Here is a 13,064-nt window from a genome sequence, read left to right on the forward strand (position 1 = left end):
AGCTAGAAAGAGATGTAACTAATGATGATGAGAAAGGAAGACCAACTCATCCTCATCCTTTTTTTGGCCTCATCTCAAAAAGAAAGGCCGAAGATGATGGAAGATGAAGATAATATTAAGAATAAATAATAAAGAGAGGATTATCATCATCTACTTTTTTTTCTTTGAGATTATTATAATGAAAACAGAAAGAATCATATTTCGATTTTCATTTCGAATTGGACAAAGAGAAAGAAAAAAATTAGAACTTTTCAAAATTCGAAACTTTTTCCAGTCTAACTTTTAACTCTATGAAGATTTAAAGTTTTTTTCTTAATGATGAATCTCAATCAAAGCCAATTTGGCATAATTTGTTTCCATTATCATGATATCTTCATCATGATGCTCACCATCATCATCAAGCCTGAACAAGTTGTCAACTTGACTGAGATTCATTTCCACCCCTGAACTTGTTAATTGACTGTTAACTGCCACCGTGAATACATCATCACCATTATGATGATAATCAAAAGATTGATCTTCAAATGAACATAAAGTTAATGAGTAATCATTAATCAGAATTGAGATGAAAAATAATTAATAGAAACAAAATGATTCCAATTTGTTGATGAATGAGAGTGAAAAATACTCACAAAATTAAAATTGATTCCTAATGTTCATATATAAATACAATTATCATCGAACCATAATCATCAACTCTGGTTCGAGTCCAAATAATTATCATCATCATAATTACAAACCAACAAATCTAATCATCATCCTCATCCTCATCTCCATCTCCATCTCCATCTTCATCTTCATCTTCATCTTCATCTTCATCTTCATCCGCATCACTTTTTTTGCCCCATGAAACAAAAATTCACATGAAAATCTGTTGATTCAACTACTATTTACATATTATCATGATGTTATCACCATGTTATTATAATAGTAACATGAAAAAATTGATTATAATGATTTAGCTAACAAAGCAATTGTCAAACCTTGTCATTAAATTGTTAATTGTTAACCATAAATTAAACGCTTCAACTTTTGTAAATTTAGTTAAACTTTTTTGACTTTTTCACATTTAATTTGATCAAAGTGAATATATTATGTTAATCAACAATTTAATAATTTACAGTTATCATTCTGTGATTTGAATTGTTTAAATTATCATAAACCATTAAAATAATTATACAATTCATCATCATGTCAGAATATTGATATTTTTTTGTTGCTTGATTCATGATTGTTTGCTTATTGTTCATTTAATCAACTAATTGTCATTTTCATTTTCATGTCATTTCCTTAATTATCATGTGTCACACACTTTAATCAAGTTTATAATTTGTTTCTATTTTACCCTGTTAATACACCAAATGATTAACTAACTAATCAATTGGATTCAATCAACTAAAGCTCAATTTAATCTGTTAACGGGTTAATCCCTCAAGGGATTAACGGTTGGTTAAGGTTGATAAAAAGTAAGTGTTCATGTTGACATTTAGTGTTCAATTCAGTGATTGAAGATAAATCTTTGTCAGGGTGATTATCATGTTGATGAATTTTATTTTATCATCTTCTTTTTTTCACTTTTTTTTTGCAAAATGGTTTCAATTACTTTTGATTACAGAGAAAAGAAAAAGATTTCAATGATTTTCTCTCCATAATCCAATAGAATTTTTCTTTATTTTCTATTTTCTATTTTCTCTCTTATTCTTATTCTTCAAGAATCATCATGAACATCAATTTTTCTCTCTACTTTTTCAAGAGAATCACTTGTATCTTATCAGAACTTTATTTCTTTACTTTTTATCTCCTTCCTCTTCACACCTTTATCATCATCATCATCATCATGGATGTAAAAAGGTAAACCAGGAAATTGTTATAACAAAAAGAAAACTCAACAAACAAACTCCCAGGTGAACTATTGAGTTTATCATGAACATTCAAAGGCCATTCATGTATAATACCTGAAGATGAAGATGATCAAACTCAAGTTGTTGTTTCATTCTGATCTGAAGTATTCAATTGAATCCTCAGGATGATTAGATGATGAAAATAATAAAGTATATTGAAAGCTACTGGAAATCTCAGTTGAGTCTCATCATAATGATGAGTATTATTATTATCTCATGTGGTTAAGTGATTATTATCATCTTCATGAAGTTAACACAATCAAATGAATTGATTTTAAACGTGAATACTACATACGGTATGATGATACAAATAACTTTTCTCTTTTCATCACCACAATTAATTACTATTAATCCAATCAAAGTAAATTGATTAGTCGCAAAGTTGGTGAAATCGAAATGGGACAATTAATGGTCGGAATTTGGTGACAGAATGATGATTAACTCCTATCAACTTTTTCTTTGATTATTGGGAATCATTTGAAAGAAAAGTTGGAAGATTTAGAAAATTTTGAGATTCTTTTGGAAACTTTTACAATCGAACTTTTTTTTTCATTAGAACTTTCGTTTTCTCAGTAAAATTAAAGAGATTTCGGCTTACCTGAGATTGCACTTTCGAAACCAATAGGCCAACCACCGTGAATATGTTCAATTTGAGGTTGTGAGGGTCGATGAATTGATCCAGTTAATATTTTCGGATTAATTACTGAATAAGGTTCTTTACCATTACTTGTGTTTATAATATTGTTGGTGTTGGTGTTGACACTAGAATGTTGATTCACTGGATTTCCACCACCTCCTGGTACATATGAATTAATATAAGCGTTATTAGCACCCGTTAATGACGCTGGAATAGGAGGAGGAGGTATTGGTAGAGGTGGAGTAGCTTGTTGTTGATGTTGAAGCTGATGTTGTTGTTGATGTTGTTGTTGTTGCTGTTGATGATGTTGATGTTGATGATGAGGTAATGTCGATGATAATGATTGCTGAGGTGTTAGGTTAACATCTCGTTGACCTCCAAAGGTCAATATAGTCGGAATCGGTGGACCAAAGCCTGAGGCGTCCATATCATCCGGTTCAAAACAACCACCTTGTTTTTGGAGACAGCAAAACATAAACTTCCCTCCGACACAAGGAAACAATTGGATCTCTCAATCACCTTCAAGGTAAATCCAATGTCAGTAAGGTGATTATTATGACCACCGATATGATAGAGAACTGAATTGAGAGAAAGAAAAATATGAAATAACAAGATAATATCAAGAATCAACTACGTGACTAAATGGTGAGTTAACGGTTTTCAGGGTATCGAATCTGGGAAACGATATTTATGAAAAAGTAAATGAATTTATGGTGAAAAAATAGATTGAAATTTGTGATAAATTTTGACGAAAAGTTCTGAATGTAAGTTTGTTTTCCCAGGGAAAAAGATACAACCCTTAACGGTGAAGGATTTTCAGGGTAAATAATATGACAAAAGATGAGGATAAAAGACTAACTGAGTAAAAAGTTGAGTCCCTCGAGTTGAGAATATGGTTACTCTTGAATACGAATATGAATTGGAATGGAAACTTTTCTTCTTCTTTATTAGAACTTTTTGTATTCTCTTTACTTTCTCTCTCTCAATTTCTTTTCTTTTTTTGTTTATCATTTTCTTCTTATTCTTTCATATTTTGACTCTTCATTTTGTCTTTGCTTGAGGTCGAAAATTTCAAGTAAGAACTTTTCTTCTAATCTTTTTCTTTTTACCTTTCGATTGATAAATTTTGATCAAAGTGATTGAAATGATGATCAGGATGAGATATAAAACTTTTCACCCAAATGGCAATACGATTTATCCTCGGGCTTTTTATGAGTTGGAGGAAAAATTGTTCTAAATTGTTGGATTGAAATTAGATTGGATTTGGTTGCACAAATGTATTAAATTGATGGGGACTCACAAAAGATTTCACAAAATGAATTGATAGGTACGATTATCATGATTACGATTACCCAGGATGATGAAAATTGGATCAACCAGAACTTTATTATTATTGTCGATTCTTTTTATCGAAATGAAATTGTCAAGTGAACGTGAATTCCTATAGACAGAATGAGATTCAGTTTCCATCATGAAACTAAACTTTTTGCGCATTTTTTTCAACAAACAAAATTCTGAGTCGTCTCATCAATAGTTCAGATTATAAGATTAGTTGTTCAATTGGTTTAACTTTTCTATTTGTTAATCACTTTATTGAGATTAACATAAGATTAGAAAACTTGAAAATTCCCCATATAAAGTTAATCGACACACTCAGTTAGTTTCAATTTCCTGATCAACTTTACCAAAGTTTCTAAAATTAAATAATAATATCAACAATAGTTAATAATTGATCGATGATTAGGTTGAAATCATTTAAATTGTTCTTATGAAAGTAACTCGAATTAATTTTGTTTCTTTCCACTTCAATTGGAAGACAAGAGATGGCGACACATTCGAATTCGATTTTAATCGAAATCCGGGTTATTGCGGTTTTTTAATTATCGTTTTCGTTTAATTATCGTTTAATTTTCTTTCAATTTTTGTTTTCGATTTTTTTTCAGTCTCAATTTTAATTGTCTCTGGAATTGTGACTGATTTAGTTTTAAATTTCATTTTAATTCTTACTGTGACAGTTTAATTAAAGACTTAATATTACTTTTCTTTGGATAAATTAGTTAATTGTCTTTGTGATCTCATCTAATTACCTGCAATTGTTTCAACATGTTATTTTATTCATTTTTTAAAAGTCTCATTGGTAAGGATGTTGTCGTTGAATTAAAAAATGACCTTAGCATTTGTGGGACACTGCACTCGGTTGATCAGTACCTCAACTTTAAATTAACCGATATAACAGTTCAAGATGCCAATAAATATCCTTACATGCTTAGTGTTAAAAATTGTTTCATCCGAGGTTCAGTGGTTCGTTATGTTCAACTGCCGGTCGAGGAGATTGACACCACGTTGTTACAAGACGCTACTCGAAAAGAAGCCATCAAATAACTTTAATCATCTCTTTAATTATCTTGAAATTTATCTATTTTATAGCTTGTTCTTTACTCTATTCCTTAATCACTTTATCATTTTAATTCTCTTTTTAATTCCTTTTAAGTTGTTTACACTTTTCTCTCTCTCTCTTTCTCTTTACCACTCACACTTTTGTCAATCTCGAAAAATATTTTCAACTCACTTTGCCGATATTTGTATTTATTCTCTCTCTCTCTTTCTCTTTACCACTCACACTTTTGTCAATCTCGAAAAATATTTTCAACTCACTTTGCCGATATTTGTATTTATTTGTATTAAGTACAATTTGATGACTTATTAGTTAAATAAAGAAATGACAAATTACAATTTGAATTGACATGTTGAGTCGACTATGTTATTGTCTGGAAGAGAGTGAGAGAGGTACTGGTAAAGGATAGAAAGTGAGAGAGAGAGAGAAAAGAGATAAAAATGGAAATCATATGTAATAGATGAGAAGATGATGCGAAGAAGATGAGGAAAAAAAAGATGATACAAAATGGAAATGATGTATTGATGTTGCGAATGCCAATTTAAAGATGATTCCGATGTTCATGGTTGGTAAATTGTATGAGTGTTTTTCTGTTTCAAGATGAAAAGGCGGTTGATTGATGTAACTTTTTTGTTTCTTTTATTTACGTTTGGTAATTTAAACGAAAATTGAATGTGATAATTAATGTTGAGATGAACTAGTGTAAGGTGCACCAAGAAACTGATCAGCTATTCGTGCGGCCTCTCGTAGTCCACTTAATAGAGCTCCATGAACGGTGGCGGGATAATTTCTTATTGTATGTTCACCAGCAAAAAATAATCGTGATATTTCACTTGCTGTTTGATTGTTTGGTGATGAATCTTGTTGAGGAGGTTGTTGGGGTTGTGCAGAAGTTTGTTTGGCTTGATTAGCCGAGAAAGATTGTGGTGGATAAGAAACTGGAGCTGACATTATATCGAGATCGGATCCACTTGAACCAACTGCTACATACGAGTAAGAACCTTTTGACCAAGGGTCAGCTCTCCATCGAGTGACAACTGTCTCTTTAGGTTGGGGGACAGTTGCACTTCCGAAAATTGTTTTTAAAACTGATAAACATCGACCAACAATAACATCATCAGTTACATTTTCCATTATGTTGGCCGCTTCACCAGCGACCAGAGCCATTAGAACCGGAGATTTGTATAAACTCCAGAAGAGGAAAAGTTCACCTCGAGAGGCGGTTGTACTTCCGATATGACCAAATAAGTTACTATCTTGATCCCAAAATACTCGATCAAAACAAAGAACAACTTTATTTAGGTTACCATATCCTAATCGTTGGATTGCTTGAACTTTCCAATCGGGCAGGGGTGGAATAAATTGTATATTATTGTGCAGTGATGATTGAGCACCAGAATTTGGGGTGACTGATTGTTTGAAGAACTCCAAGAGGAAGAGTACAGAGAACTGCATCTGCAGAATATGAGAAAAGGCAGGGTTGAGGTGCGGTTACTTGTTGGGAGGCATAGAGACGCTTTGGATCGTAGGCCAAAACCTCAACTCCCATATTGACGATTCGTATCTGTTTAACAGCTCGATTGGTGATTATACAATTTGCCGGTAAATCATCACACATCGCCATTGGTACACAAGAGAAACCATTGCCCACGGTTAGGTGACTACCTGAAAACTCATAGTCATCATCTTGATCCCAATGTTTAAGAGATAAATTGTTAAGATGAGTGTTATTGGCAAATTCGAGATTCGCAAAATGCCAATCTAAGATTTGACGATCTCTCGATGACAGGTAAACATCACTTGGTGGATTGTTTTCTAAATCTTTTAATTTATCTTCAATATCCTTCTCTTGTTCCAAAAGTGTATCCAATTCTTTATAAGCTCCTCTCAAATCTCGAGAAATTTCCCTGAAATAAAATTCTTGAGTAATATCTCGATTCCGTGTTTCAGAAAGTTCTTTATGATCTTTGTGAAGTTGTTCAATTTTCTCCATCATTTCAAGAAGACTAACTTGATTTGCTTTAAGTTTCTCTTGAAGATCGTAGATCAGTTTAAGATGTTGAATTTGTTTCTCTTTAACGCTTTTCTCCTGTAATTGAATGACCCATTCCAATGCTTGACCCAATGAAATTGGACTTCCTTTAACTTGATTGAGATCATGAGTATGTGATAAATAACTGGTCGCTTCTAATAGGCGATTAAATTCCCGTTCAACCATTTCATCTTTCTTTTACGGAGTTTCTTAAATATCCCAAAGTTGATGAAACCCTGTCTATCAAGGTATGAGTGAATCCTCATAACTGGAAAAGTAAAGCAAAATAGAAGAAGAAGAAGAAAAGATTTAGACAAAAATGGATTGATAAAATGAGGATAAGAACGAGTATATAATTAAGGTGTGGGTGGTTATCGTCATGAGATTATATTGATCAAGAATGAAAAACTTACTCAAGGGACCATCAGAGTCATATGGTGCTTCCAATTGAGCCATAGCATTGTCCAAAGTGAGCTCTTGCTTTGGATTCTCTAACCAGAGTTGAAGTAAACGATTTCGAATGTGAAGATAAATTTTAACATTCTGAGTGGGTCCATTATTTATATCTGCGAAAGCTGTAGCTTCGGAAGCAGTCATCTTATCGACCGGTAATCTAGACTGGAAAGCAGCTCCTTGTAGCTTCGGAAGCAGTCATCTTATCGACCGGTAATCTAGACTGGAAAGCAGCTCCTTCTAATCCGGTAGGATCTTCACCAGAATCACTGTCATTGGCTCCATCATCCCTAGAATTGGGATCATTACCATGTGAATTAAGTCCAGAACAAGATGAATTATTATTATTGAGACCGCTATTATTACTATTAGCTAGAGATGCCGATGGTGTTGATGTATTGGCTGTGTTACCACTGGAGACACCGCCACTACCACTGGAAGAAGAGCTCGGCATGGAAAGAGTATTTCGCCGAGTTTCACGATTTCCACCATCGTTATCACCAGTTGTCACATCTTCTTCAGCAGACATGATTTGAAAAAGAAAAGATGAGAGCAGAAAGAGAAAGAAAAACCAAAAGAAACAAACACTCACAATAAAAAGAGAGAGAGAGAGAGAGAGCGAGAGAGAAGAAAAAGAGAGAGATGCAAAAGAAAGAAAAATAAAAACTTCTAAACAGTAAAAATACAAGAAAAATGAAAACGAAAAAAATGAAAGTGATTAGGAGAACCGTTGAAAGTTCACAATTAATACTCAAACAGGATTAAAATCAAGAGTTGAGTTTAATTAACAGGATGAAAACAAACAATTCGTTAATCAAGTTTACCGAAAAGCAAAGATCTTCAGGATTCTCAGGAGGCTCGATTAAGAAAGAGAATTCAAACCAAATTGAAAGAGAAGAAAAGAGACTAGGGGTCAGTTTACTAATTTCGAACCGTTTTTACGTTTTAAAAGAAAATTAAATTTCCAAATCAACAGAAACAATTAATCGATTAATTGAGACAATTAACGAATGTTGAAAATTTAAGAATCGAAAATTAAATTTGCTTGTGATTTTTTCAATTTTTCTTGGAAAATTGTGAACAATTGATTCGTCACAAAGAGACTAATTAATTTAACGCTTTTCTTTTTGTTTCAATTAATAATTTAATTTGATTTTCTAATGTTCATGTTAATTGCTTTGAGATTATGGGTTTGATTTCTGTTTAATTGTTTTACCATTTCCTTTGGCCTAAGTTAATCATCTGCATCTTTTTATCATCAAGTGATCAAAAAAGTTGTAATGGTTAATAAATTGTTAATTGTTATGAGTTGATCATTTCGTTTTTCATTTAGTTTGTTGATTGTTTATTTAAACAAAGTTTGAAAACATTAAATTGTTGAAAGGAAGATGATGGTAATCAAGTTATATGGAATTCTAATGATGATGGTGATCAAGAAAAATACATAAAAGTTAATTAGCGAAATTTGCAAAAGGAATGGGAAAGATGATTATGATTGATGGTTGATCATTATACAATTTAAATTGTTGGTAAGGGTTAATTGTTGAGAGGATTATCAAGTACAGTTAAGAAAAGAAAAAAAAACAAATCTCTTAATTGTAGGATTACAATTTTACAATTAGAGATTCTGGTAAAATATCTTTGGTGAAATTTGGATGACTTTTGTTACATGGGATTTTTTGATTACGTTTTCATTTGATTTTTACATGGATTGAAAATTAAATTGTTTCAAGATGATTTAAAACTAATATGAGGGAGGAGAAAAATAATTATTCAATTACATACAATGTTGCGAGTGTATTTAAGTGTCGGGCAAAAGTATTGATTAGTAAATCACTGCGAAAGTTAATCAAAAATTTAGATACATAGAGACAAAGAGAGAGAGAGAGAGAGAGATACAAAACAAAAGTGTAAATAATTAAGGATATTGATCATGATGATGATGATGATGATTAAGATGATGATTAGGAATCCATGATAGTAGTTGAATCCAATTGAGCTCTTGAGGAAAATGTTTGGTGAATGATTAATGATTGAGAAAAAAGGATGAGGATGGAGAGATGAACTCGTAGGAGAGATAAACAAATAGAGGAAAATTTTTAGAGAAAAAAAAATGATCATTAATCAATCAATCAATCATTATCATCTTAAGCAATAATCATGATTCGCTCCATTGATCCCTGTTGTTAATCATGTTGTCTCTCTTTCTCCGATGTGGTATCTTGATTAATGGTAATCAACGAAATTGACAAAAGCTAAAATTTTGAGGTTGATTAACTTTTGTTATATGAGATGAAGATGAAGAGGCTTAAAAACCTCAGTGGTAAATCATCAAAACAATTATCATGTTCTTGGAACTTTTCGTTTTCTTTTTTTTCATCCTCTGGCTTATCGATTGTGATTGATCCAATCGTCAGAATTAGGATTAGGCATCAGGATAATCTGGTTATCAGAATTTCTTTCAACTTCTTGATATTTTTTTTCTTTTGCGTTTTCTTAAAGCTTTTCCATTTTGAAATCAATTCTTTTGTCTCAGAAAATTCTCACTATTCAGTTTCATTTTCTTTTACAATTTAACAGGTACATATGTATATCTATTTACAGGTGAATTTGTCTTCTTTCAAAGTTGATTATTTACTTCAATCGACCAGTTGATTGTTGAGGTTTTGTTTGTTTAATTTTGTGATCGCGTTGGTGAAAAATTCATCTTGATTCATGAGAAATTGTATCCATCCTCAAATAACCGGTCTGAAAGTTGCTTTCAAAATGGTGACATTTTTGTTGTATGTTAAACAAGACACGAAACTTGGTGTTAATGCCATCATTCAGTTTCCTCTTTCATGGTAAAATAAAGTCAATCTGGTTATCTAATTAGTGTGGTGACAGTTTATCATTGTATCAATGATTTGTAATCTCCATCATAATTGAAAACCAAGAGCAGAAGTAGAAATGACTTTCAACAGTTTCTTTTTGTTGTTGCTGTTGAATGATTTGAATTGGATGTTGATTTTTTGTTTTGTGATGATACGTTTGATTGGTTAATTGGATTTGAATGTTGACCATAAACAAACATCTTACAGATGACCTTTCACTTTGGTTAAACGATTTCCAATCCTGGTTTCCATCATTTTCCGTTGCTCTGCTCTCATGTCATTCACAAGGCTATTTAATTGTCCACCAATGTCGTCAACATATTTAAAAAGTAATAGAGATAAACAAAAGTCGCCGATTTCCTCAATCTTTCAGCTCTTCTTTTTGATTCCTTTATCGACTCCTACAAGTTTTATTGCCTGGGTCTTTGTCTCAGCAGGAGAAATGGAGATGAGAAAATGGAGGATGATGACAACAAAGATGCGAGAGAGAAAAAGATTGAGAGAGAAAGATTTTACCAGGAAGCAAAAACCATAACATCCCAACGAGAAAGAGATCCTTTTAATAACAACAGACTTTTCCATTGTCTTTTAACCAAATACTTTTTTTCTGATTGTAGTTTTGTGAGTGTGTGAGTGTGTGTATGTCAGTGTCAGTGGCCATCCTTGATTATCGAGATTACAATCATTCTGTCTGATAGGTTGACAAAAGAGCTGCATCAACGGGTTCCATACAAGAAGGACATGTGAAGGATCTCATTAGCCAATCATCAATACACTTCGAATGATAAATATGCATACAGGGTAGAAATCGTATTGAATCATTGATTACAAACTCGCACATACATATTGCACACCTAGAAGAATAAAAAAAAAGAGAAGAGAACAAACAATGAAAAACAAAAGAAGAGAAAACAAAACAATTAATCATAATGATAATACGAATATGGAAAATAAATAAACACAAAGAGGGAGGCAGAGAAATTGAATCGATCGATGGACAAGGTTGAAAAAGAATGAGTAGATTAGATTGTTCAGTGTTGATTTTACTTTGATTGATTGATTGATTTTATAATCAGGTAACAAGTCAATTGAATATGAGGGACAGAAAATGATCTACTTGTGATAGAAAAGCTTAATTGTTGTTGTGTTCAAATGCTCATAGCCATTGGTCATAACATCATAAAGACACAAGATTGGATATAAACTCAAGGTGATTTGTGTTAATCAAAGTGTTTCCATTTGGAAGGATAATTTTTGACAAATTAAGGGTTAGATTCGAGTGGATTATGATCAAGGTAAGGATAATAAGGTCTGACTTGTTAGGCCTGAGAGAGAAAGAGATAATTATAATGAATGTGAATTGGAACATAACAAAGAAACAACTGAGATTGAATGGAAGGCCTGAGAATTTGAAACAATAGAATTGAAAGAAATGTACTTACTCTCGATTCTTTTTACTTCCATCATAAAGTCCTATTGGTAAATGTTGAATTAAACCAATTCGTTGGGCGATTTTAATTTGCTCTTCTTCGGATAATTGGGATGCAGGTCGACTTACATTGGGCGATGGATAGAAAACGGGTAAAGACATTGATTGTGAATGGGCATGTGATTGATGAGAATGGAGGGTTGATGATGGATGGTTGTTGGATGTTAATTGATGATGAACTTGCATCGTTTCATGATATGATGGTGGTGGACCTAATTGTTCAGAAGAATTGGTTTGTTCCAAACGCCCAGAGCCTGAACCTTCCCGTAATAGAGCGAGATCATCAATCGATGCTGCTGATTTAAGGCAATTGCCCATCTTGAGATTTATCACATAAATAAATTACAAAAGAAACAATGAAAAAAGAGATATGAAAAGAAAAGAAAAGAAAATCACCAATGTAAGAGAGAGAGAGAGAGAATCAATTTAACAATCAACACGAATTAAAAACCGTAATGACGATTAAAGGAAAAGATGATCATGTAAGATTAAGATGATGTTGAGGTTTAAATTGTTTCTAAAATATTAAAGTTCCGTTGATGTGATTGTCTGTTGTGGTGTCAAATTGAGGTTGTTGATGTTGTTGTTGTTGTGTTGAGGTTCCTTTATCTTTGGAGAGGAAAGAGAGAAGAAATTTTGATGAAGACAGAGAGAAAGAGGAAATAGACAGAGGAACAATAATACAACAAAGAAAATAAACAGATACGAGAGAGAGAGAGAAGAAAATAGAAAGAGAAAATAGAAAGACACTGAAGGATATATTAAAGAAAAGAAAGAGATTGTTACAAACAAAGAAGGTAAAAAAATGAATATGATTATTGAGCTCGTTTGTTGTTGATTTTTGAGAGAGAGAGAGAAAGAGATCTGGATGACAAAGGAGAGAGAGAGAGTAGAAGGATAGAAAGGAAAGAGAGATGAAGAGAGAGAGAGAGAGAGAAACAAAATCAAGCTGATTATCAAGTGAATTGTTGTTTTGTTGTTTTTGTTGTTCTGATCAGTTTGTTGGTAAATCACTGAAAAAATAAGATATTAAATGATCAACAAAATGGTGATGATGGTGAAAGATTTTCAATCAAATTAAAGTTAATGTAAATTCAGGTCAACAACATTAACTAATCAAGCAAATGACGATGATGATGAAAATGCTTGGTGATAATGGAGATGATGAGAATCCTTCAATTATTAGATGTAAGTTTCAAATTAGACAAAAAAGACAATCTTGATTATACATTAAAGTCACAGGATTTTACATATGAATAATAATCAATCAACACCATTAATTAC

At 32.2% G+C, this 13,064-nt stretch overlaps 3 protein-coding genes across 3 annotated transcripts in view; all 3 read right to left on the reverse strand.

Annotated features, from left to right (window-relative positions):
- LOC128391986 (mechanosensory protein 2-like) overlaps positions 1–4,573 on the reverse strand; it is a 35,420-nt gene extending 30,847 nt beyond the window's left edge. Inside the window, exons 1-2 of the mRNA XM_053351953.1 lie at positions 3,648–4,573; positions 2,500–3,116 (exon numbers count right to left, since the gene is read on the reverse strand). Of these exons, the coding sequence (XP_053207928.1) occupies positions 2,500–3,013 (514 nt within the window). The 5' untranslated portion in view covers positions 3,014–3,116; positions 3,648–4,573. The remainder of the gene's footprint in view (positions 1–2,499; positions 3,117–3,647) is intronic.
- Positions 4,574–5,193: 620 nt separating this feature from the next.
- On the reverse strand, positions 5,194–8,314 carry LOC128391990 (lysine-specific histone demethylase 1A-like). Its single transcript, XM_053351958.1, is given in 5 exon segments — positions 5,194–6,352; positions 6,354–7,162; positions 7,165–7,233; positions 7,379–7,541; positions 7,600–8,314. Coding segments are annotated over 5 exon segments (2,127 nt in total). The 5' UTR covers positions 7,948–8,314; the 3' UTR covers positions 5,194–5,614.
- A 1,879-nt stretch (positions 8,315–10,193) lies between these two features.
- On the reverse strand, positions 10,194–13,017 carry LOC128391797 (RING finger protein 11-like). Its single transcript, XM_053351742.1, has 2 exons — positions 11,734–13,017; positions 10,194–11,145 (listed from the first exon to the last, which is right to left on the reverse strand). The coding sequence occupies exons 1-2, from the start codon at positions 12,096–12,098 to the stop codon at positions 10,974–10,976; spliced, it is 537 nt and encodes a 178-aa protein (XP_053207717.1). The 5' UTR covers positions 12,099–13,017; the 3' UTR covers positions 10,194–10,973.
- Between the last annotated feature and the right edge of the window lie 47 nt (positions 13,018–13,064).

The sequence above is a fragment of the Panonychus citri genome, unplaced genomic scaffold (assembly GCF_014898815.1).
Source record: "Panonychus citri isolate SS breed McGregor unplaced genomic scaffold, ASM1489881v1 Contig00135, whole genome shotgun sequence".
NCBI classification, from domain to species: domain Eukaryota; kingdom Metazoa; phylum Arthropoda; class Arachnida; order Trombidiformes; family Tetranychidae; genus Panonychus; species Panonychus citri.

What these genes read in the sequence shown, in the direction of transcription:
- LOC128391797 (XM_053351742.1), bottom strand. Translation starts at nt 12,098, where the DNA reads ATGGGCAATTGCCTTAAATCAGCAGCATCGATTGATGATCTCGCTCTA. An exon ending in GGAAGTAAAAAGAATCGAGA is followed by an intron (nt 11,146 to 11,733) that starts GTAAGTACATTT and finishes TTATTCTTCTAG; the next exon opens with GTGTGCAATATGTATGTGCG.